The sequence below is a fragment of the Periophthalmus magnuspinnatus genome, chromosome 3, assembly GCF_009829125.3.
Source record: "Periophthalmus magnuspinnatus isolate fPerMag1 chromosome 3, fPerMag1.2.pri, whole genome shotgun sequence".
Taxonomy (NCBI): Eukaryota; Metazoa; Chordata; class Actinopteri; order Gobiiformes; family Gobiidae; genus Periophthalmus; species Periophthalmus magnuspinnatus.
The window spans coordinates 8,709,671-8,735,497 of record NC_047128.1 but is presented as its reverse complement, the minus strand read 5'-3'; the positions used below and the strand labels follow the sequence as shown (position 1 = coordinate 8,735,497).

General features: G+C 40.6%; 1 protein-coding gene across 1 annotated transcript in view; it reads right to left on the bottom strand.

Moving 5' to 3' along the window:
* The window catches only part of smad3a (SMAD family member 3a), a 68,920-nt gene extending 44,106 nt beyond the window's left edge, over positions 1-24,814 (bottom strand). The window contains exon 1 of the mRNA XM_033989663.2: positions 24,024-24,814. Within this exon, the coding sequence (XP_033845554.1) occupies positions 24,024-24,226 (203 nt within the window). The 5' untranslated portion in view covers positions 24,227-24,814. The remainder of the gene's footprint in view (positions 1-24,023) is intronic.
* Positions 24,815-25,827: the final 1,013 nt, after the last annotated feature.

Sequence of the window (25,827 nt, the reverse complement as noted above, 5' to 3'; positions counted from 1 at the left end):
TCTCTTAATTCTCTGTTTTTTTATAATCATCACGGTATTGGAATTGGTATTAATTTTTCCTTAGTATCAAAATTGACTTCCAAATTTTAGTTTTGTGATTATTATGCCATCCCTGTAGTTAAGACTACTACAAACATGTTCTGAAATGGAATTAATTCTCATCTTGGTTAAGCAGATAGTATTTGAGTTTTCTGTCAAAATATAATACGCCAATGTTTTTCCAAATGTAAATTTAAATAATACAAAAATATATACACAACTGACTAGTATTTTAACCAGTGAAGAATAACTGCAAAACAGGTGGAGGAGGTGGTTCATGTTTTTATTACTGTGACAACCTAGAACTTCATCCAAAAAAACAAAAAAACTTGTCTGAATTCTGCTATTTTCAAACAAGTCAGTGTCAGCAACTTTGTAATTTGACACATCCATCCCATTGTTAATAGAAATCCCACCAGTGAGTGGGCGCTTGTGGCTATGACAGTAAATGATAATGCATGTGCCATCAGTGTATGCAGGCTGAGCTTGGAGAGAGGGAGGAGGAGGGAGAGAAGAGCGGGAGTAGGACAAAGAGGAGGGGGGGAAGGGAGAGAAGAGAGGGAGGAGGACAAGGAGGAGGGAGAAAAGAGAGGGAGAAGGAGTGGGGGACAAGAGAAGAAGGAGGAGGAGGGAGAAAAGAGAGGGAGGAGGACGAGAAGGAAGGAGAGAAGAGGATGAGGATGAGAAGGCGGGAGAAAAGAAAGGGAGTAGGATGAGTAGGACGAGGGGGAGAAGAGATGGTGGAGGGCAACGGGAAAAAGAGAAGGAGGAGGGAGCAAAACACACTCAGACATCTCCATTTGAGTTTAGACCTTTGACTTTTGAAGTGTCTCCACAGACCACCTCCTCGACAGCTCCTCAAAACTCCATTCAAGTTTTTACTCTATTCTGGACTTGGATTGCCCAAAGTATCGAATATCAGATACTAAAACTGGTATTGGATCAGTAACCAAAACTGGTATTGAAACTAGATACTCATTTGAAAAGGTATCAATATCAATTTAGAATGATCTTGAGGTATCAATTTAGAATGATCTTGAGCTGTATCAGAACAAGTATAAGACACAGATTAGTATACACCACTAATCACTATGGAACCTACCTAGACCATTGAGGGATTACACAGATATAAGGCCACATGGGAATATAAAGGAAGATACTACCATTTAATGTTGAAATCACATTCTATTGACTCAAGAAAGAGTGTTTTAAATGTCATTGTGGTATCAGAAATGGTACTGAGTATCAAGTGTATTCCTTGGTATCAAAATCAACTTGTGACAACACTATTCTGGACACTACAAGTTTGGCTCCAGTGTAAACAACAAGTGCATACGAGGAGTACCAGTCTGTGGTGAAGAAGCGCAAGGGGGGGGTGAGTCCGGGTGAGAGAGTAGGAGTAGGATAGAAGGTGGAGGGGGTAGGATAATAGGGCCACAGTGGGACAAAAGGCCGGAGCAGACTGTCTCAGTAGCTCAGAGGGGCTCAGGGTGTTTGTGACCCCCCCACTCAGTCTGTCCCGCTTCGTCCGGCTGGGAGGAGGGGGGGAAGGGAACTACAATGATGTAGAGAGCTGTGGTTATTCAATAGTACATTGACAAGCAGTAGTGCTACACGGTATCTGAGCACAAACACATCACACTGGAGCTGCTCAGATATGGAAACAGCACAATTATTTTAACCATAGTTGACACATGAACAATTCCCTGGTTGCCATGGCCACTCTTGTGGCTTTATGTGCCCTTACTCTTTGTGCATTATTTTATTTTGTCCTTCCAGTTACAAGTTTTAACTATAACCTAACTCGGATGCTACAGTTGTTGTTTCAGTTACTCAGTTCCCTTTTTTTACTTTTACTTGAGTAATTTCTTGAACCCCTACTTCTACTTAAGTCATATTATTTTGAAGTAACATTGCTCGATTTATGATTTTGGCTACTCTACCACCGCTGCCTGGTCACTATTCACGTAAAACTCCCATTATTTAATTACTATGTTTGCAGTCATCTACATACTGTACTATGAACCTAAGGTTCTTATATATGTCATAGACTAGTCTCCCAGCTCTGATAGGTTGTAATAGGTTCTTGTTTCACAGCTCTTGTATATGTCATAGACTTTTGTCTCTTAGGTCTTGGCGTCTGTGGACATTCTTCAAGTGAGCGGCTCTCACATGGAACACATCAAGTAAGGCCTCCTCCCAAGCTCTGGAAAAGTCATCACACTGCTCTCTCCTCTCCCTCTCTCTCCTCCCACTCTCTGCTACCTCACTCTCTCCTCCCCCTTTCTCTCCTCTCTTTCCAGGCCGGTCTGCACACGGAGCACAAATCAGAGTAGACTTCTCCATTGTTACCGTGGAGACTCACGGCAGCCCCAGACTCAAAGCCGTCTAGACCCACCAAACTAAACTCCACCAGGGAGAGAAGAGAGAGGAGCGAAAGCAGGGAGTGGTAGGAGAGGAGGGGGCAGAGTAGAGGAGGAAGATAGTGAGAGCAAGAAGAGGGTGGAGAGGGAGGAGAGGAGGTAGAGAGGAGCTAAACTACAATGGCCAGAGCAGTACCACTCACTGCACAGGAACAACACTGTCACATGTTCCAGACGGAGAAGCAGAAGTACATAAAATGTCGATTTACTGTCGGGTTTACTGTGCTGCTGACTCCTGTCAGTGAACCAGATCTGACTGATGACACAGCCACGCAGGTCAAAGTCCAACAGCAAAACAAGCAAACAAAACAAGCAAACACGCAAATGTCCCAGACTGGCCCCTGTCCTTACACCCAAATGAAGGCAGAAGGTGCATTATGGGGCGGGGAGGTAGGTGAGGGGGCGGGACAGGTGGGGGAATGAGACTGGTGAGGGGGGCATCCAAGCAGGTGAAGGGGTGAGACAGGTGAGTGGGTGAGGATGGTTATCCAGGCAGGTGAGGGGGAGGAACAGGTGAGGGGGTGAAACAGGTAAGGAGTAAGTACTGTCTTAACAGAAGTCTAAAGTTTTTGTTGCCTAAAAACACAATTTGTCATGGCGCCAAGCACATTCCTATTACAAAGAGTATTGAAAGTATTGAAAGTCAGATATTAATCGATACCAAAGCTAGTGTTGAAAGCAGATGTTAATTTGAGTAAGTAACAATACTGAACAAAATTGACCTTCCCTGAAAAGTTTCATCTTGAGTTTTATCCGAACTAGTGTAAGACCACATGGTATGATACACAAACACTATAGAAAAAAATAAAAACTAAATGTAAGGAAAAAAATTGGAAGCTCACATTTTTTTTCCCTCCTCTTTTTAAATGTTCCACTCTTTCTCTTATGGCGTCATTCGGCTATCTTTACGTTGGAGCACATACACAGAAATCGAAGTCACAGTAACTAAAAGTGAGAGGTGAAAATGTGAAAGCGAAGCGCACATGTGTCTGATCACGCGCTGTTTACCCTCCAGCATCCTCTCTCTTTCTGCCTGTGTAAAGTGACAACACTAAGAGTAATGGTCAGATTAACGAGGAATGCATTTGATTATGTTTAGTGTTGGGGTACTGGGGTTAATTTAAAGTCAGCTTTGTTTATGTTCAGTTCAATTATGTTCATTGTTTATGTGCTGGTCCTATAGCCAACCCTGCACTATGAGTGTGTTGTGACAGTAGCAGAAGAGAACGGCCTTTCTTTAACAACACCGAACAACGGATCAAAAGAAGCAGACAGAACAGTATTCAGGGTGCTCCAAAACGGCAAGAGATACTAAAGAAAAGTTCAAGAGTTGGGTTTTAAAATGACACATAGTCTGGCTGCAGTTCTAGACCTCGTTCTAACTCAAGAGGTTAGAACTACATCCTTTCAAGTCAAAACTTTTCATACAAATGGGCCGATATGGATTTTTTTGTTTTTATTTATGTATTTATTTATTTTGTCAATCCTGATATTTGGTCTGATGCTGTGGCCAATACCAATGCTTCCTTTTTAAAGGTCCTATATTACACAAAATTGACTCTTATGTGCTCATGTTATAATGTTGTTCCCTCCTCAAAAACATACCTGGAGTTGTGTTTTGTATCATTCACCCATGTTTGAGTTACCCTTTATTATTAGTCTTTTTAAACAGCTAACTCACTTTATGTTCAGTAGAGATTGGCATTTCCAGGGCTGGAATCATCCAAATAATTCTATTGAAGGTGAAATATCAAAATATTTGTTACATGTTTGTGTAATCATACAGCCCTACAACACGCTATTCTACGTATTGACTCATGAGTCTGTCCAAAAATTGCACACAAATAATGGGGCAGTGCCAAAAAGTATTGGTATTGATGAATCAGTATTGATATCAGTTGTTACCAGTACTGCACCTGATATATTAACCTCCCTACTTTTTAATGTGCAGTTTCACAGAGTCACAGGTTCCAGGTACAGCTAAGTCTGCAACAATAGACCTAGCAAACAGAAGTACAGATCTGTTTTTATGAACAAGATCACCTGTGGTCTGTGTACAAGTGGCCACAACAATGACACTATTGATGCCTCAGCTTTACACCTAATGACTTTGCATGGTGACTCACGGGTCTACTACCACATTCCTGTCTGTGTCTGCCCTTTGAAGACAACTGAGCCCCGCACCAAGCCCTGCCACCAAGCCCCACCACTAGACCCACCTTGAAGATGGGGTATTATGCAAAATGTTTCTACCATTTTTATGTTATCCATGCATGTTTGAGTCCTCTAGCGATCTCTCCCGGGCCCTAGACAAACCCTTCTTACAGTTAAATGGTAAATGGTCACATTTTTCTATAGCGCCTTTTCCACCTTCAAGGTGCTCAAAACCCACAAGCCAATATCATGATACAATACACTACAACTACGGATGGGACGATATATGATTATATCACTAATGACGATGAATAAAGTCCGCAATTAATCGTTCGTGGCACTTTTTTAATAATCGTGATCATTGCAAAAGATTATAAACGCCTTTATGGCAGCAGACAGCCCCATGACAATTAGCTTCTGTGCTTCTTCTGAATTGGGGATCTTCACCACCGTCAGGCACCATCATGGCTAGTGGGCAGGCAGCAGGGACGGGACGATATTAAAATTTAGACTCATGATTATTGTGACCAAAATAATCATGATTAATGATATTATCACGATAAGTATTAACCTGTTAGCGTTCCCCTACTTTACAACTCTACAGCAAGGTACATGTACTTCTGCATCAGCCACACAAACAATCTACACATGAAATGAAAGATACGGCGCTCGTCTGTCCGAATATGCAAACCATTTCCATCTGCAATCACTACAGTGCTGACAGGAAAGCCATTTTTACAGAAAAGCAAAACATTTGGATTTGGACTTCACTTACTTTTGACGGCTCTGGTTCTGTCAAACATCAACATATTCCCACAAAGTTGGTCTCAATCGTTCCGTATAGGTCCAGAGAAATTAATCAGTCAAGAAATTATGTTCACAAAATAAATTACATCCTCCATGTCACAATTTGCTGCAGGAAAGTATTCCAACCGTGAAATCTGCTCTGTCACTTTTTTGCATTTCTTTTGTTGATTTCAGGCATAATAAACTTCTGACAGCACCAGCTTTCTTCCTCAGTGTTAATCATCAATTCAATCAATTAATTACATTACAGACATTTAGTGACGTTTTCCGCTTACAGCTAGTGAGTAGCAGAACACGACAATGTATGGAATGCCATGGTTTTCTATAAACAGACGGAGCTTGACAAGTGCTAAACGATGGCTGTGTCCCAACTCATCAAATGCACAATTTGAAGTACTGTTCATAGTACCCAATTGAAAATGTGTACTCCTCAATAAAGCCGCCAACTTGTCGAAATGAGACAGCCCTAGTCCCACTGGAAGTGACGCAAATACCCTTCGACAAACACTGCGAACGGTGCATTTAAGGGCACTGTGGCAAATTGGGACACAGCTGAAGGCGAGTGGATGCAGAAATCTACATTCTACGCACTGTTGTTTTGCGTTTAAAACATGACGAAATGGACAAAACAAAGGAAGTATGCACACGAGGGCACTGTGCATGTTTGAATAAGTTATGCTAGAGGCATCTCAGACCCGGAGTAGAGGACCTTATTTTTTGATGGATTGGATGTTCTTCATCGGTAAGCATGGTTTAATATATTTTGTGTAATCGTTAGTATTGCTTCTGTGCACATAATGCGCATTCAAACCATATGCTCTGGCACATTTGTGTTTAGCTGTATGAATTAGACTTCATTTGTCTATCGTTTGAAAGTTGTTGTTTTATTCTGCAGTTTGCATTATTGTATGTAAAAATATAAGATATGCACACATTAGCATCTCATCTGTGCGCATGGGTGAGGTGCACTCAGGCATGTTTCTGTGGAGAGTTATGGATCAGACTTTGTTTATTGTTGATATCTGGCAGAATATAGTTCAGACAGCGATAACTGTGCTGCAGTTAACAAGAAGCTAACGTGTCATTGCTATGAAAGAGGCCCCCCCGGTGGGCACACACCACAACTAACATCTAAACATTGTATTGAAACTGCAAAAATGAGACAGTCTGGTGCCGTAAAGGCGATTATAATCGTGCGCGATGATCACGATTATTAAAAATTGACACGAACGATAAATTTTTTTCGCGATTAGCGATATTATAGTTTATGACCCATCCCTAGCAGGCAGTGGATCTGGATCCCAATGACGGCGCACATTTATATTTTCCAGTCAAGATGGTGAAGACTGATGTGTGGAATTATTATGGATTTGAAAAACAAGACCAACAAGATAAGCCACCAATCTGCAGAGCTTGCCCAAAAAAGTTGCTGCTCCGAGCGCAAACACGGGCAACCTACACGGACATCGCCGAGACAACCATCCTTAGTAGTTTGTGTTAGTTTGGATTTGTATGAATAATGTTACATCTTTGTGTCGACTTTGCTATCATTAGGTTAGCGCTAGCTAAACAGCATTTTGCACAGCTGATTGCACAGCTTGTTCGCAGTGGCGCATGGTTTTACAACAACCATGAATTAATTGGAATACCTATAACCTCCTAGCACCTGCCATCCACATATGTGGACAACACATTTTGGGTTGTCTAGGCCACAATACAAATTTTTCTCTACAAGGTCCTTGTGTCCACGTATGAGGACATTATACTGCCTTGGTTTAATAATTATTGTGATATTATTGTTAATTGTGATTATTTGTGTCACAATAATTGTGAGTCTAAATTTCTATATCGTCTCATCCTTAACTACAACTTGACAAATCTGATGCACGCTAACTGTATTGTAGTTGAGCTCTGAAGGCATTTTATTTTTTATATCAATACCTGCTCAAATGAGTCTAGTTTCGATACTAGTTTTAGTATCGATTATCGAGTATCTTGATTTCGATACTTTTGACAGCCCTATTAGCAATTAATACCTCATAGAAGTGCAATATCCCTTCTTTAAGAGCCACCCCCAGACCCCCCTCCACACCCACATCAAAATTGAACTTTGAATGAACAAAATTAGCAAATCATAAAGGTCGCATTTTTGAAGTACCATAATTTCTTTCACAAACAATAAAATCTCTTATTTTCCGTAAAAACTGCTAACCCTGTAGTTTAGATCTGTACAAATATGTTCTGAAATGTGATTCCTTGTATCAGTTCAGATTTCAGTCTTTTTGTCAATTCTTTGGACATGTTTAAAATGTGAACTTTGAACAGCTCCCCACAATCACTATGCTTGTCAGCAAAAATGCAATTAGATATTTTTTTCCCCAAATTGCTGAGTTGTCCTCCAGCCCGTGGTGCTGTGGTTCTGTTGGAGCAGACACACACAAAGGCTGGCTTGTTGTCAAATGGTTAGTAGTTCTGTCTCACCCCTCCGCCAAAGCAAACACGCGCCCACGCCCTCCTGCTGCTCCAGGCTGCCTCAGCATTCCACTGAGACTGAGTAATGCACTGCAACACCACCGCACCCCGGGGATCCTCTTCATGTAAACTAGTGATACTGAACAGTCACTCACGACCATGGGATTATGTGAGGAAGGAGGAACACTAATAGTCAAAGAAATCTCATGTGTACTTAAACACAGGTTTCTGCTTAAATTCCAGTTTTAAAAGTTGACACCTGTAGCACATGCAATATGTGAAAAAGAAAGTTTGAATCACAGACTGTATAAAGAAGTGGACTAAGTGACTGTGACATCACCCACAGCATTTGGTTCTAGTCAAATGAAGCAAAATGATGAGGCTCGCTGCAGCAGTTACAGAGAGGGGGGTGACAATGTTTTAATGGGCTACTTAAGTCTTCATGTTTAATGTACATTTATCAAACCAACTGTTGTGTTGTAAGGTTACTTTAATGTCTCTGTAGGAAAATTTGTTCTCTACATTTGACCCATCCTTCAATGCTACTGGGGAACCTCATCAAGCGCAGTGAGCACCGGAGCACAACGCCTGGGGGCCCATCTCCTATTGTGTTTTAGGTTGATGGGGGAAATAGACAACTAGTCAAAAGTTTGGACAGTTTGGCAGCATGCTAATCTATAAACTTGTGTGTAGCTGGTTTGAATGTCATTCGAGCACTGCTGTTGTGTCCCTGGGAAGGACATTTCACATCCAGCCCTGCCCAAAACATCTTCAAAAGAATCAGGAGCAGCCAAAATGGAGGACAGGATATGTACTGTATATCACCATGATATATTAATCTTCTGCTTGACAGATCTCAATGCTTGACATGTCAAATCAACAGCCACACAGATGAAATGAACCCTCCATGCCTGAGGGGGACAGTCTGTGCCAGCTCCTTGCCAACCCATGCCACCCCCCTCTCCAGCATAGTAACCCGATCATGAATTACCTCTTTCTGTCATGCCAATGAAGACTAATGTGGCCGCATACATCCCAGCCAAACCACAGGACTTGTTTACCTCTGAACACTGCGCTGTTTGCACTCACAGGCACTCTCTCTCTCCCCTGTCTGAGGAGGTCACCGGAGCAGACATACAGTAAACTCCTATACTGCACACTTCCAACAAAAGTGTCTCGAATGACTCAGTATAGCACCGACACGAGAGCCATCTGGGGGCATGGAAACCTGCCTGGACCAGACACCTGCTCTGGGGACCAGGTGGGACCAGACAAGGGATGGGTGAAACAGGAGAGACAATAAAAGTGTGTGTTCAGTGTAGTAGTGTGTCCATGTAGCGCACTGAGTTGTGCATGTAAAAGGTCTAAGGTTGCAGGTTAATGAATTACGTTCTGTTTCACCTTATGATGTCATGTGGTAATACAGGAAATACTCCATTGTGTTTTAAAACTCCATACACCTTCACTACAATCATTTGGGTGACTTCAACCCTGAAATTGCTAATCTCTGCTGAATTAAAGGCAAAAGGTAGCTGTTAACTTGAAAACTACCACTTCATGACATCACAAGGTGGAAGAGAGCATTTTGAGCTTTGGATATGTAGACACACTAATAATAAAGGGTTACACAAACATGTTTGAGTGACCCAAAACACAACTCCAGGAAGGTTTTTGAGGAGGTAACAACTAGGGATGGGACGATATAAAATTTTAGACTCACGATTATCGTGGCCAAAATAATCGCGATTAACGATATTATCGCAATAATTATTAACCTGTTAACGTTCCAACGGCCCGGGCCTACTTTACAATTTTACAGCAATGTACATACACTTCTGCGTCACCCACACAAACAATCTACACATCAAATGAAAGCTGCGGCGCTCGTCTTTCTGGATATGCAAACCATTTTCACCTGGAATCACCAGAGTGCTGACAGGAAAGACGTTTTTATAGAAAAGTCACAAGTGTGAATCTGGACTTCACTTACCATTGAGCGATCTGGTTCTGTCAAACATCAACATATTCACACAAAGTTGGTCTCATTTGTTCCGTAAAGGTCCAGAGAATATATTCCAGTCAAGAAATTATGTCCACAAAATAAGATCCTCCATGTCCAATCTGCTGCAGGAAAGTACTCCAAATATGAAATCTGCTCCGTCACTTCTTTGCATTTCTTTTGTCGATTTCAGGCATAATAAACTTCTCACAGCGCCAACTTTGTTCCCCAGTGCTAAACACACATGTTAGCTTGTGATTGACACCAGTGTTGGCTAATAAGGTGGGGGTTGTGGGTTACTGAAGCCGCAGACAGCGAATCAGTGCTACAGATGACTGAAAGTTTACGCCCCACTCTTCCCCTTGTAGAATCAACCAATTACATCACACACATTTAGTGACGTTTTCCCCTTACAGCCAATGAGCAGTGGGACAGGATGATGTATCACATGGCATGGTTTTCCGTAAACAGATGTACCCGGAAGAAAATGTGTACTCCTCAATGCCATGCTGCCGAAATGGACCGGTCCTTGTAGCGCTGGAAGTGACGCAAGTGCCCGTCGACGAACACTTAATTTTTTTAATTAAGGCACTTTGGTGAATTGGGAAACGACTGGATGCAGAAATGTGTGCATAATGGCACATTTTACGCATTGTTGTTTTGCGTTTTAAACATGATGAAACGGACAAAACAAAGGGAGGACGTGATCAAGGACACTGTGGATGTTTGTACAAGTTAAACTAGAGGCATCTCTGACCTGGAGCGGTTCATGGCAAAGATTAAAGATCCCACAGTGGACTCAGGAGTAAAGGACCTTATTTTTTGATGGATTGGATGCTGTTCGCCCTTCGAGACAACTGTTGTTGTGATTTTGGGCGTTACAAAAATAAATGAATTGAATTGAATTGAATTGTTCTCGATCGGTAAGCGTGGTTTATTCTGCTATTGACTTAATTGTACGTAAAATATACCGTGTATAATCGTTCGCTTTGCTTCTGTGCACATAGTGCGCATTCGGACCATGCGCTCTGGCACATTTGTGTCTTGTTTCAGCTGTGTGAATTAGACTTAATTTGTCTATTGTTTAAAAGGTGTTGTTTTATTCTGCAGTTTGCATTATTGTAGGTAAAAATATAAGATGTGCACACATTAGCATCTCATCTGTGCGCACGGGTGAGGCGCGCGCTGGTACTTTCCTGTGGAGAGTTACGGATCAGACTTTGTTTATTGTTGATATCTGACAGAATATAGTTCAGACATAGATAAGCACAGAAGCTACAAGTGTCATTGCTATGTCAGAGTGGGCAAACACCACAAACTAACATCTAAACGTTGTATTGGAACTGGAAACATGAGGCAGTGTGGTGCCGTAAAGGCGATTATAATCGTGCGCGATGATCGCGATTATAATCGTGCGCGATGATCGCGATTATTAAAAAATGCCACGAACGATTAATTGCGGACCTTATTTATCGCGATTAACGATATTATCGTTTATCGTCCCATCCCTAGTAACAACATTATAACATGGCTTAAAGCAATACCTACTCCAGATTGGACGACTACTTCTTGCCTTTTCACCTCCTCTCATCATCAGCCTCATGTACAATTGGACCGATCCTAACCTCTGCTCACTCACCTGTATACCTTTCTCTTATAATATCAAAACAGATCTCAAAATACATTTTGGAAATTGAACTCTTAGTTAATTAGCTTTCCACAAGCTTGTGACAATATTAGGAAATGGATCCAACAATACACGAAAGAAAATGTTAACACATTCGTGAGCCCTGCCACAATATGGGATGTAACGAAAGCTGTCATTAGAGGTCATTTAATTTCCTATACATAAGCAAGAAAAAAAGAAGCAAACAAGCAAGCAGAGAAGCTGCAGAAAAAAACTACAAGCTGCAGAACAAAATCACAAACAATCACTATCACCAGAAAATATGAAAAAACTAAGTGAAACTAAACTCAACCAACTACAAACAGAACAAATTAAGAAGATGCTACTCTTTACAAAGACACTACGAATCTGGAAATAAACCAACCAGACTGAATATGAAAATGTTACCTCCCACTCAGAGTATTTATGTTGTGTATAACATTCTGTGCACCTGACATGATGCTAAAAACATCACTTTCAACATCCACATCAATGCTAGCCCCACTATCCCCAAATCCTGACCTCCCAAGCTCAATAGGAAAAACGTCACTGGTAAATTGGAGTAAACTTGGACTAATGCAGTTTCATCAATTCTTTAAAATAATACTTTTTAAAACTTTTTGGAATTAAAAGAAGAATTTGGATTACTAAAACAAGATTTTTATAAATTCATATAAATACATCACTGGATCTCTTTGTTGATTAACCAAAAACATTTGGAAATGGAGGCTTCAGAATTAGAGAATATCCTAATAAATTTGAAATTCATGAAGGGGGTTTTCCAAAGTCTTTAAAGTCCTAGCTAAACAAGAGGAGACATCTTTCACTTCTCTAAGCCATACATGGCAAAAAGACTTGGGTGTTGAATTTAAAGACGAGCAGTGGAGTAATATTACAAATAGTATCTTTTAAAAAATGTCAAGCAATAGAATATTAGAACAAAATTATACATTTGGCATAGAGTGTACCTGACCCCACTCAGGATGAGTAAAATGTATTCTAACTTCGTCTCATAAATGCTACTGATGTAAATCTCACATAGGATCCTATTTTGATATGTTTTGGGAATGTAGCCAACTAAGAGAGCTCTGGAGTTTAATGCGTGACTTTACTGCCAAACTCACCAAAAGGTCCCTTAAGATATCCTATAAGAAGCCTTTTTGGCATTGAATATGATGTAGAAATGAATCCATTATTCCAGCAACAATTGGGTATTATTTATCAAAAAATGCATTTTATTTAATTGGAATAAAGATAATCCTCCAACATTTGGCATGTTTAAGCAACGGCTACAAGATATTTCTCGTTTAGAGTATCAAACTTATGCATTAAGACATAGGACGGACCTATATAACGATTTATGGGGATGCCTTATTGATCTCCGACATTTCAAACAGGGAAGTAGGTCAAACTTCAGACCAGAAATCAAAGTAATAATAAGGTAAAAATTGTGAAGATCACAAAGATTATTATTATAATAAGTATGACAGAGATATAATACTATATAAACTAGAATAATTTATTACAATGAAAACTACTCTAACAGAAGTTTATTATGAAAGTAAAGTGCATAAATAATTTCTGATCTGGAGCGTGGCCTATCATCAAATATTCATAGTCTATCTATTTTGGTTTATTTTACTACGGTTATTTTTCATATTGTGTATTGGTTTGTAGTTCCTTGTATGGGTGTGTGTGTGTGTGCGTGTGCAGGATGTATGCATGTATAAGAATGTGTTAATTCTAATGTATTTGTGTATGTAACAATTGTGTTCTGTTCCTGTGCTTGTCTGGTGTCCATCTATAGGGGAGGGGGGATGGTGGGAGGGGTTGTGATATGTTAAAATATACTAAAAAACAAACAAACAAAAAAAAAAAACATGGCCTAAAGCTCACAAGCGTACATTTTTTCTAATATAGGAGACTGAGAGGTACTATCCTTTTCTGTTCCGATAATGATGCTGATACTTTGGCTTTAACTATCTGCCAATACCCCATACTGGGGCAAGGACTGAAAATATTATTAATTTCCTTTAAACTCAAACAGCATAAGGTAAAAAAAACAAAATCCAAATGTGTTTTTTGACTACAGAACAGCTTTGTAAAAATACAAATTTAATATTATGAGATATTTTGGACCAATATTGGTCAGTAAATCTTATTACTTTTATTTATAGATCAAAATGAGATAACAACTGAACCGATATCTTGGAAGCCGAAATCAAATTCCAGTACCACTACCATATCGATGCATCCTTAATAAAAATCCTCAGGTACTGATACTTCAAACCAGGTAGTATTTATGTACAGACAGCGTATCTGGGAAAAAAATGTATGGCTACTCAGTACTATTAACTATGAACAATGATTATGGTATGAAATTCTTCACCTTCATTTTACTTCATTTTAACATACACATGCAACAAGATTCAAAGTACAATCAGAGAGTGCATTATCCACAGCTAACAGAAATGAAAACATTTAATTACATAGCCCAAAGCATTTGTCAATACACTGATGTACAAATATAACACATTTCATTGTTAAAGTAAAAGTAGCTTTAATGTGTTTATTTGTGTAGATCTGCTAAAACTATGGTTATATGTATTAGCAAGTGTACCTGTAAAGAATTAATGCTAAAGCTAAATTACTAGAGGAACCCGAACTTCTCTTAGCCCCTCATTTGCACTGATAGAGAAAGCAAATTTCTGTGTTGTGCCAGCCCCACAGTGCCAGTTCAGTCTTTGTTAGCTTACATCGTCAGAGGTATAATACTCCCTACAACAGAAGCACAGCCAGTCTGGACTGTACTAGACTGGAATGGACAACACTATCACATTGTACTGAGGGTTCATGTCTCCAGGTGCTGAGTCCTGTACTGATGTAAATAAACTTCTCGTGCGTTACAACTCCGGCATCAGGTCTCTTCTTACAACTCTCAGACCACTAGTGCTGTCACAAAAATTTCAATTAAAATTTCAAATTAATTAATTAATTTCAATCTAGATTTCGATGCTACAGAATAGACTTGATTCTCAATACCGATCCCAATACCATGATGAATGTGAATGATGTAAATGTGATTTTCAACATTAAATAATAGTACATTCTTTTGTATTACCATGCAGTCCTCCAGGTAAGTTCCATAGCGGTTCATGGGCATATACTAGTCTGTGTGGTCTCAAGAAAATTCTAAAGCTACTCAGGAAACGTTCATTTTTGTCTGGTTGATGTGACATTTTTAGTGTTGATACTTGCTCAAATGAGTATAAATGAGTTTTGATGCTACTTTTAATATTGATTAGTATTTGATTTTTGATACTTTAGACAACCCTAATGTAGACCTTTACATGAGTGATCTGATTATTTGAATGTGGTTGTTTAGCGCTCTTGGAGTTGTTTGTGCATGTTAACATAGCGAGCAGCCCAGTGCAAAGGTGTGGTGTTAACAGTGCTAACCACAGCTTCTGCAAATGGGGACCACGGGCAGCAGAGACGCACTTCCCTTTTCCTGATAAATATCATTTTCGACTTTAGACAGCACAGCTCTGACAAACAGGAAGCAGCGAGTGCAGGGCCTCTCCTCATGGCAGAATGTCATGTCAATATTTGGATTGTTTGTCACATGAGCAGAGCAGAGATGCAGTGCAGGCACTGAAGGCTTCTGCAATCAGTCATTATCAATGTTATCATATAGATTTTAGAAGGATTATTATAAAAAAAAAAAAAAAAAGTTTGAATGTCATGTAAAATTACAAAGCTTAAAGGTCCTGTTTTACACAACATTGACTGACTTTAAGCCATGTTACAATTAGGGCCGCAAACTGGGTGAATTTTATAATAATCTATTTCCATTATAGTTGATATTAACACTCAAGTGTCAACGTGGCACAAAAAGTGTGAAAAATAATGCAAATATGGTTTTACATATGTTTATATATTATTATTTCCCAGTAAATAAAAAATGATGTAACAGTAAATGGACTCTAAACTAGAGAATCACACAAGAGTAGGATCATCACACTGGGCATTAAAGAATGAGTTGGGTTCTATCATAGCAGGCCTATAAAAAAAGAGACAGTAACCATTTACTACTACTAATAATGGCTTACTGCCCTGGGGCAGACTGACGGAAGCGAGGCTGCCAATCTGCACCATCAGCCTCTCCGACCACCTATCATTCGAGCACACACCACTTTCATACTAGGCGAATGTGGGTGAAGTGTCTTGCCTAAACAACAGAACTTGGTCCGAGCGGGACTTGGTCCGAGCGGGACTCGATCCTCCGACCTTCGGGTTGGGGGACCAACACTCTAACCACTGAGCCACTGTCGCCCTAGTACTAGTGTACTATCCTGTTTGAACTGTATGAAAGTGTAATAAAAATGCACTGTCCAGACTTTACATTGAGATCATTGCGAACATATACGTTTTTGGTAAACTAGGCTAATCCTGTCTGTCTACATCTACAAAGCTCAAAATGCTCTGTTCTACCTTGTGCTGTCATGTTGTGGTTAACAACACCTATCTGGTATACACCATCTGGACCTAGAAGATGGTTTAAATGACATGTAAACCACAAATCAAACTTTTTACTTCTAAATTGTTTTGTAAACAATTGAGAAGTAAAATATAAAGTTTTGGGTTCACCGATTTGTTTTAATAGCAGGCCAAAGTGGTATGTATATTTTCCATGCGTTCATGTGCAGTTTTGTGTGTATATGTAATATGAGCCACAGCTTATGTTATATTTGATGTGTTTGCTAGTTCTACGGTGTGAACTGTAATGAAGATGTAAGACCACAGTAAACATCAGTGAAAAGAACTCTCGAGTCTCTCTCTCTCTTTGTGGACAAGCCGGCATATGTTACGTTAGCATATCGTATCTGACTAACTGTTTATATTTTACGTAAACATACTAGACACATATTCAGTTTGTTGTGTTACGTTAAGAGTGCTGATTTGCTGTTCAGCCTGTAGTTCTCAATTTTATTGTTATTATTTTAACTTGCCTTTAAAGATAAAATTTCTGTTCTAAATTTCCCCCAAAAATGGGACTTATAGTCCAGTGCAACTTATATATGTTTTTTTCTTCATTATTACTAATTTTTATACTTATAGTCGTATAGTCCGGAAAATACGGTATAAAAAAAAAAAAAAAAAGCTAATTTATAAAATGTATAAGTATAAAATTGCCAAACTGTATAACATTCCAGGTATTTACATACTGATGAAGCAGAAAAGTTATGTAGTGCGCCTTTATGTTTTTATGGTGTCAGTAATCATGAGAGAGCAGGATATTTTATCTCACTATAATTGTAACAGTTACAGCTGCCCTTAAGACAGTTGTGCCGTTCCCACAGTAACCACAACCCAACCTTCTTTGCCACATGTTGGGTGTTTAGGCATGCAATATCTGGGTTGGCTTAGTCTTTCAAAGGCTTGTTATTTATTTATTCATGTATTTATATATTTATTTATCTATCTATCTGCCACACACACACAAACACACATGCACACACATACACAGGAGCCAATACAACACTGAGATGCCCGCTCTTGTGTAATCTTTGTTTTTACACTAATTTGAGAAACAAGGAAATTCTGGCTGTGCGGTACTGATAATGACAGATAGAAACATACAAACCCAATTCCAATGAAGTTGGGACGCTGTGTAAAACTTAAAAAAAATACAGACTACAATGATTTGCAAATCCTTTATTCAGTTTTCAATATTGAACTGAATAAACTACAAAGACACGACATTTAATGTTCAAACTGATAAACATATGCACTTTATGCAAATATTCACACTGCACGTGACATTAAAGGTCACATGCATTCAATGTAGGTTTTCGGCCTTGCCGCTTACATGCAGAGATTTCTCCAGATTCTCTGAATCTTTTGAAGATATTATGGACCATAGATGATGAATTCTAAATTCCTTGCAATTGTACATTGAGAAATATTGTTCTTAGACTGTTGGACTATTTGCTCACGCAGTTGTTCACAAAGTAGTGAACCTCGCACCATCCTTGCTTGTGAGTGACAGCTCTTCGGGGATGCTCCTTTTATACCCAATCATGACACTCACCTGTTCACTTGTGGAATATTCCAAAAAGGTGTATTTTAAGCATTCCTTAGCTTTCTTATTCTTTTGTTGCTCCTGTCCCAGCTTTATTGGAATGTGTTGCAAGCAGAGTAAATATTTGCATAAAAACGATAAAGTTTATCAGTTTGACATTAAATATCATATCTTTGGTTGAAAGGGATTTGCAGATCATTGTATTCGGGTTTTTGTTTTTTTTGGGTTTTTTTACACAGCGTCCCACCTTCACTGGAATTGGGGTTTTATTTCCCACTTCAAATCAAATCTTTGATATTTTGATTGAAAGGGTCCATCTTCTACAAATGTGCTTTTTTAAACTTTGATAAAGTTATGTTTGTCACTGTTGTCTACCTTATTTACTCTGTCGAAAGCTAAATCAATACAATACTCAATGCTCAATACAAATTTCAGTACCATAATACTTTAAACCTCTTTTTATACAACAGAATGACATTTTTAAGCCTTTTTTTTTTATTTACTTTTTGGAAGTTTCTACCATGTTATAACATTGTTTCCTCATTAAAAACATGCCTGAATGTCATGAGATCTTAGATGTCATCCATGCATGTTTGAGTATGTTAGCAAACTCTCCCGGGTCCTATTACGGTTAGCTGTAAGATTCTATGCGATGCTCCAGCCACAAGCCTACGTCACCAATGGTCCCACACGACAGTCCTCCATACATATACAAAAACATGATACAAGACTGTACACAGCAACTTGACAAACCTGATGCAATGTGCAGTTATTTATTAATGGGATTGTGTTGTGATAGCGATCTGAAGGGGAATGATTTAACACGAGGAAGGAAATTATGTTGTTTTGGGTGAACTTAATAATAAAAGGTAACATGGTGATCTAAATATGCTATGTGTTAGCAGTTAATATCCCATAGCAGTAAAATATCCCCTATTTAATATTAGCATGTAGTCTTATCTGATATAGATCAAGACCATTCTAAAACACTTCAGAAAATGTCCAACTTATTTCTTCTATAGTTTGACGATTAGGATACTTCACTTACTGTGTAGTTTCAATACTAGTTTTAGTATTGTACTTCAAGGTAATTTAAACAGCTTTAAAAGTTGTATATTTGTACCAAAATAACACTGATTTCATTACACAGACGCACTGAAAAGTGCACCGTCTATCACCATCTCACACTGACTTCAGTAAAAATAGGACCAGTAACAATGTATGACTATGCATTTTACTGAGGCCAGCTTAACACACTTTAAATAGACCGTTGAACCTATCAGTTGTAGACAATAGTAAAAAGACAGTATATACTTAGTGCTTGCATTGGTGCTATCAAAGCCTCTTGTAGGTAACGTGTCACAGTGTGGAGTTGTACACGGTATGACTGATAGTACTCGTAATTGTTGTTGATTATCTAGTTGCAGTGAGCGTGATTCATCCATCCATGCAGGAGTAGACTGCATTACTCACACTTGCTGTAATCTAGGTGAAGCGTTTTACGGTTAATACATGTGTAGGTGATTTCATAGTGTATGTGTGGTTATAAGGACCACATGAGAGGTGAGTGGGCCCTTTGAGCTGTGACTTTAGCCTGGTAATAAGAGCCACCGGGACTTTAGCCGTGACTTAAGCCTGGTAGTGAGAGCCAGGGGGACTTTAGCCTGATAGTAAGAGCCGCGTGGACTTTAGCTGTAACTTTAGCTTGGTAGTAGCAGCCACAGCGACTTTAGCTGTGACTTTAGCCTGGTAGAAAGAGCCACATTAACTTTAGCCATGACTTAAGCCTGGTATTAAGAGCCACGGGGACTTTAGCTGTGATTTTAGCCTGGTAGTAAGAGGCCCGAGGACTTTAGCTGTGATTTTAGCCTGGTAGTAAGAGCTATATGGACTTTTAGGTGACTTTAGCCTGGTAGTAGGAGCCACATGGAATTTAGCTGTGACTTTAGCATCGTAGTAAGAGCCACAGGGACTTTAGCTATGACTTCAGCCCGGTAGTAAGAGCCATGGACACGTCACCCACCCACATCAATTTTCCATAAATATACAAAAGTATGACACAAAACAATTCACTACAACTTTACAAACCTGATGCAATGAGTAGTAGTTTCATTAGCAGGATGTGCACTGATAGTGTTGTGTTAACACTGTGAAGGGGGACTGAGCAAAGGTAGAGGAAACTCAGAGCATCAAAAATAAAAGTGAAACTTCTAAAACACATTAATACATAATTTTGTGCAAATATAGCATTTTCAAAATAATAACAACATGTTGATCTAAATATGTTATGTGTTAGCAGTTAATGCCCCATAGAAGTAAAATACATTTCGTAAATTATTATATTAAAAAAAGTCTGTTTTTAGTCTTTATCTTCACAAATTGGTGCCTATGTTTCTATGTCAGTTTGATTTAGTCTCTCCTTTGTTAGGTTGTGTTTTTTTAAATATAAAACTAAACTGTCACATGTGTTGTTTTTCTCACCCCTGTAGCTCCAGCAGCCTGCCATGCTAAAGCCCCTCCCTTACAAACATGCCTGAGTCATGAGCAGCAGAGCAGTGGGAGTTTGTCTAAGCATGATATCGCCACTTTAAAAAGAAAAAGTGGGAGGGGCCAGGCAGGACCGCCACAATTGCTTCGTGATGAGTGACAAGGGCTTGGAAACTGTGCAGGAGGTTTATTCTGGGAGCAAAAACACCAAAGGGTCATTGTGAGAGTGGTGCCGATAGCCTGCAACACTGTGACTAAAGCAGGGCTGGGGATGCGGGCCATATGTGAAAATAAACAAGGAACTGTCCACTCACACGCTATGCTAGCATCCCTGTGCTCACTGCAACACAGCTTCATTATGTCCACACTACACTTAAAGCAAACCTATTCTGGAAAATAGAATTTTCAGAACTTTTATCCATATTATAGTTGTTTCCATTCACCATTCGCCCACTTAAAATTGTATTTCGAGTGATTTGTCCATGTTTGAGCTATCTTTAATCGCTACACCGGTACCTACTGCTCTGTACTGACTTCATTCTCCAATTTTATTTCCTTAATCAGTGATATGCGTAAGATTGGCAGCATGGCATAGTCATTTTGGTTTCACATGAAAAGAAATCTGCTGCTCATTGTGTGATGTGCAGCTATCCATAGGAGGAGATGTACCCTGGATCATTATAACATGATCCACGGGTCATAGATTATAACTATAGAGCAGACATACCATACAAACTACATAGCTATATAGCAAACTATACAGCATAATATAGGCCCTTTAAAGGTGCACTATGTCACTTTTCTGCCACCTGATTGTCTCTATGGAGATGTTATTACTTTGCCTGATCTTTCCCCACAGATCTGACTTGTAACTTGGTCAGGTGGCATTAGGTGCTTGTCTCCATGCAGATAGAAGCTATACTGTGAGACATTCTAGGCAGAGCAATAACATCTCCATGGACACAAGCAGGTGGTCAACCAGAAATGTTGCATAGTGCACTTTTAATTCAACTTATCTCATCATGTGGAGGTCTGTGAAGGACAGAACAAATAGACTATCTGGAAGTTTTCGGTTCAAGGATACAGCCAAGCATAAGTCTGAATCTACAAGAGCAATGAAGACCATGTCAAGAAAAAGAAAATGGCGTTCAGTGAGTTGTTTTGGAAAATTACTTAAGTAATAGCATTGGGGTTTTCAGGCAAAGGTATTGGGTCGTAATGCAAACTTCCCCAAAGTCCTGAGCAGTGAGATCAGGATTGTCTCATCACATCACAGCCAATGGCAGTCCAACCTCTGCTTAAAACAAATTAGATTGTGTAAACTGCTGAGGTCCTTCAAATTTATTCTCCAGGAATCTCTTGAATGCCACTGTATAGAACTTTTAACCAAAAAATGCAAAAAATAGATTTTTTTTGTGTTCGTTGCACTTTGTTGTTCCTTTGCTATCATCTTCTACAGTACCGCAGAAAACTCATCTACTTTTAAGGTCAATGTTCCAAAATATGTTTTTAACTTGGTATTTCCTTGGAATCATGCAGGTGACGTTCCATGTCTAGAAAGTTACATACTGTGCCTTTAAATCTTAAAGTGTTGTGTGTTAATGTGTTTTTAACTTTGTCTTGTACAGTGTCCTTGAGTGTCCTGAAAGGCGCTTTCAAGTAAAATGTATTATTATTATTATTATTATTATTATTATTATTATTATTATTATTATTATTATTATTAAAGAACTCTTTTCACTGACACATCTGTATACAGAACAGCTAGTTCCTGCACTATTGTCACTACAGGACTGTGACTTAACGCTAGCAGCATTTAGCCTGGCTCTGCTGCTATTGCTAGGCCTGGACAGGATGGGTTTACAGACAAATATACAACTGCTCTTGCTCTCACAGTGAAAGGGAGAGATGCACAGAGAGATGCACAGAGAAGCAGAGAGAGGGGGGGCACGAAAGAAGACGGGGAGAAACATGCAAACTCCGCACAAACTCGGGAATTGAACCAATAACTTACTTGCACAGAGGGAGTGAGAGAGAGAACTAGAAAGAGGCAGAGAGGAAGAGGCGAGAGACGGAGAGAAAGAGGGAGATGTGAGAATGTGCAGGAGGTCACCACATAATCCATCTCCTCCATGACAGAGCGGACCTCTTACACCTCAGCATGTTCGGGCAGCCGCTCCTGTCTGTACTGGGGAAACTGAGCCACATACAGACATTATAAATACAAACTCACTTATATTACCTGCAAATACACAGAGCTGGCTTTTAATACAGTCAAATACAAGCCATGTTTGGATTCCAATAAAATAGTTCAAAGTACTCATATCTGAGACCTTGGTAGGCCTGTCCATAGTTCTGAAAAAAATTTGGCCTACAAATGCCGACATACACACATGCACATCTGATCATATCCATCGTGACAGCTGTAGGGAGTTAAGTACTAACCAACTGCACAAACGCTGGTGCTTCTATTTTCAGTGGGAAGTGTGCAGGACAATAAGCCACTATGGTCTTAAGGGAGACTGGCAATCAAATTTATCAGCCAATTCAAAATCGACAACAAAATGGAATAAAAAATTATGGAATCAAAATGTGACGTTCTTTGCCTTGGCTCCTCACCTGATATTGGATTATCAGAGTTATGAATGAGACAGGACCAAACTTTGTGGATGTATGGAGGCCCGCAGTGGCTCTATGGAGAGCATTAAGAGAAACGCAGCCCTCCAGAGACCGGGGGCTCCTTGCTTTTCCCTCTCTCCTCTGCTCATCTCTCTTCTGCTTTCTTCCTCTCCTCTGCTACTTGGCCCTTCTCCTCTGCCACTCTTCTCTGTTCTGGGTAAGAGGAGGCCTGGGTCGTGACAAACATGATTTTACTTTCTGGAGGGCTTAGCTCCGCTGTCCGCCAGGCCTGTGTACGCGGTAATATGCCACTTGTGGCAATCAAGAATGTGGGAGTGCCCGGCAGCAGCGGCAGAAGTGGTCTCTCCAATTGCCACACTCCGGGACTTGAGTCTGTTACACTCATACTTCAGTACAGGGACTTTACCGGCCTGTAAGTAAAGCTACTAATACACCTGACACAGCGCTGACCAAACCTGTCCCATTCTCCTAAGGGCCACTGCACGGGTTTACCATGTCAACAGTGAAGGTTACGGAGTATTATGTAAGCGCTTTTAGGCAGATATAAACACACAGGACCCCCGGGGTGCCGTGGACAGGAGGGACAAACTTCACTATGACAGCTCATTGTGACCGGAGTCACAGTCATCAGAAAAGCGTAAAGCAAAAAGAGTAAAGCGGTGTGTGTGACAAATGCCTGCACAGCTCCAAGCCACGGCTCGCCTACGCACTACGCACCGCACTGACACAGCGCACAGACAAAGCGCCCCAGATTAAGGCCAACTTATATAACTTGGTCTCCATTTGAGTTTTTGCGAAGCATGTGCACTGCACCATGCGAAATATGCGCGCTCTGACAAATAAACACGCTTTGTTTAGATGGATTGTAAACGGCACTACCTGTTCCAGTCAACGAGTTCACCCAAAGTAAAGACAACACCACAGGCATGTCAGCAACTCCGACACTGGAGCGAGGCTAGCTCCTCCAGACCCGTGTTAGTTCCACTAACAGCCACTCTGTCACGTACACTACAGCAGGGAGCCCGCTGGAATCACAGCAGCGTGCACACAACGCAAACGCGACACAAGCTGCGGAAAACTGACAGTTCGGAGTCCACGGCCGATGCCTCGCAGCGCACGGGGCATGAGGCAGCAGAGTGTGCACTCACTATAAACATGTCGTTAAGAGTAACTAATACGCTCTATGCAAAGCTGTACCGGCCACTGTCCGGCCAGCGCCACGGCCAGCAGCAGCTAGCCGCGCGCGCTTACCTCGGGATAGTGATGCATTTTGTGTTGATATTTTGGGTGGTGATGGCTCGCTCCAGTTCATCCAGCTGACCCGTCTTCTTCAGTTTCTTCACGAGACTTTTCACCGCCTTTTCACACCACTTCTCCTCCTGGCCGTTCTGCTCTCCCTTCTTCCAGCCCAGCAGTCTTTTGACAATGGGGGGAGTGAAAGGCAGGATTGACATCTTGAGTTCTGCTAAATCCGTCCGATGCCACAAAGTTGGACAGTTAGTTCCGAGCACGTGCAAAAAAGTCCCAGTGGCCTGGTTCCGTATAGACACACAGCGGACAAATAAAATATGCTTTAGTACTCCGTAAAGTGGCGCAGACTCATCCCGAAGTTAAACCCCAACTTGAGTGCACTGTCTGTGCAGTGCGCCACGGCCTGGGGAGCGGAGGACGCAGTATCGCTCCGCGAGAAAACCTAGATCCGTCTGCAGTATCAAAGCCAGATTTTAATAAACAATATCTCGCCCAAGTTACACCAGTTACAAATGTCTCCAGACAATATATATGGTACACGCTAATGTGATTTAATCCCCGTTTCCTCTGTAAACCATAGACCTATATGTTGTCCCAAAGTTGCACTGAGTCTTCCGCCGCCGAGTCCGCCAAGTGAAGTCTGCCAGAAGTCTGCAGCAAATGCAAATTGAGGGTCTGCCGCTGAGAGTCCTTTGAGTGGAGACGGGCAGGACCTGTGAAAGGCCGGGGCCAGGCGCAGCAGCTGCCCAAACATCCCTTCCACCCCGTCCACCTCCCACACCTGCTCCCTTCACCCGGCTCCAAGTGCTGCTGCGCTCATAAACTGGACTTGCTGTGATTACGCATGACCCCATGATGCTCCGAACACACATTGTGCAATGGTAAATACCGTATATGCACGCTGAGTCAACCTAGTATTTTTTCACTGCACCAACATCTATTTTTAATTAAATAAATACATTCATATTATTATCATCTTGTTCGCCTACTTTTGGTTTGCCCGATCGTGTGTGAATGTGTTACTCCGTTATGGTTATTCTGTCTCAGGGACGTAATTCACTCAATTTGATGAAAGTGTAGACCAACTATCAGCATATCTAAATGTAACATGTTTATTAAGGTTGCATAGGCCTAATACTCCACTGTCAAAACTGAGTACATTAATAGTAAGTTAATAGTTATAATGCATTTGTACTAGCACATTCAAACAATATGTGTTTTTATGACTTTGATTTTATTTTTAAATCTCTTATTTGTAAGCCTAATATTTGTAGATCTACTTATTCTCAAGTAAAAGTGGGCATAGCTGCCAAGAAACGCAATACTTTTCCTCTGAGTCCACTTGGAAACATGGAGTCAGTGTGTGTTATGTCTCTCACATAAATCTCCAGTCTGCTCGGCTCTGATATTGATGTGCATATCTACGTGTCCATAAAACATGCAGAGAGCTGTCACATGAACACTGCTGGAGGACACACTTGTACACAGATGTGTCCAGGCCTGCTCTGCTCTGACAATCACACTTGCTCACTCACAAGCATAATAGCCCCATTCATATCCCTCCTGTTTGTTCCGTCTGCTCCTGTCTGCTTCGCTCTGCTCCCGTCTGCTTCTCTCTGCTCCTGTTTGCTCCTGTCTGGTCATATCTGCTCCTCTCTGCTCCTGCCTGCTTCTCTCTGCTCCTGTTTGCTTCTCTTTGTTCCTGTCTGCTCCTATCTACTTCTCTCTGCTCCTCTGTGTTCCTGTCTGCTCCTATCTGCTTCTCTCTGCTCCTGTCTGCTCCTCTCTGTTCCTGTCTGCTCCT